The sequence below is a fragment of the Mesitornis unicolor genome, unplaced genomic scaffold (genome assembly GCF_000695765.1).
Source record: "Mesitornis unicolor isolate BGI_N332 unplaced genomic scaffold, ASM69576v1 scaffold26127, whole genome shotgun sequence".
In the NCBI taxonomy this organism is placed as follows: domain Eukaryota; kingdom Metazoa; phylum Chordata; class Aves; order Mesitornithiformes; family Mesitornithidae; genus Mesitornis; species Mesitornis unicolor.
The window spans coordinates 77,976-78,466 of NW_010198804.1; the positions used below are offsets into that span (position 1 = coordinate 77,976).

The 491-nt window shown below is 53.6% G+C and overlaps 1 protein-coding gene across 2 annotated transcripts in view; it reads right to left on the bottom strand.

The window, feature by feature from the left end:
* NFKBIZ (nuclear factor of kappa light polypeptide gene enhancer in B-cells inhibitor, zeta) overlaps window positions 1-172 on the bottom strand; it is a 6,397-nt gene extending 6,225 nt beyond the window's left edge. For both annotated transcript variants that reach the window (XM_010189274.1, XM_010189275.1), the window contains exon 1: window positions 44-172. In XM_010189274.1, the coding sequence (XP_010187576.1) occupies window positions 44-172 (129 nt within the window). The remainder of the gene's footprint in view (window positions 1-43) is intronic.
* Window positions 173-491: the final 319 nt, after the last annotated feature.

Below are 491 nucleotides of genomic sequence, written 5' to 3' on the forward strand. Positions count from 1 at the left end.
ACCATTAAAAGCAATTATGTCAGTGCTGAAAAATGCTGGTTACCTTGCCTTCCTCTGCGGCGGAGCCCGAGGACATCTGTTTGCTGCTCCTGAAGTGCAGCAGGAGCTCCTTCACTGAGTTCTTCACACGGACCCCCTGGAAAGGTCCTCTGTGCTGCTTGCCCCCCACCATCTGCTGTTCAACTGTTGCGACATGAAAGCAAAACCCTAATTTAAGCCACTGGCTCCGTTTTCACTTAAAAATAAAACAAAATTAAAAAAAAAACCAAGATCTTTCTGGAAAACCATTTAAATCTCCGGTTTCGCAAAGAAGAGCCCCCCGCACCATATCTCACAGGCCTGCGGCTCACCCGGAGGCTCACTGCCGCCTCCCCAGAGCCCACCCCCGCCCGCTCCCGCCAGGCTGAGAACACCCCAGCCCGGGGCACGCTGCGTGGCGAAGCGCTTTTCACTGCTTCTAGGGGTTTTAAGCCCAAAAGGGTCTGGGATCG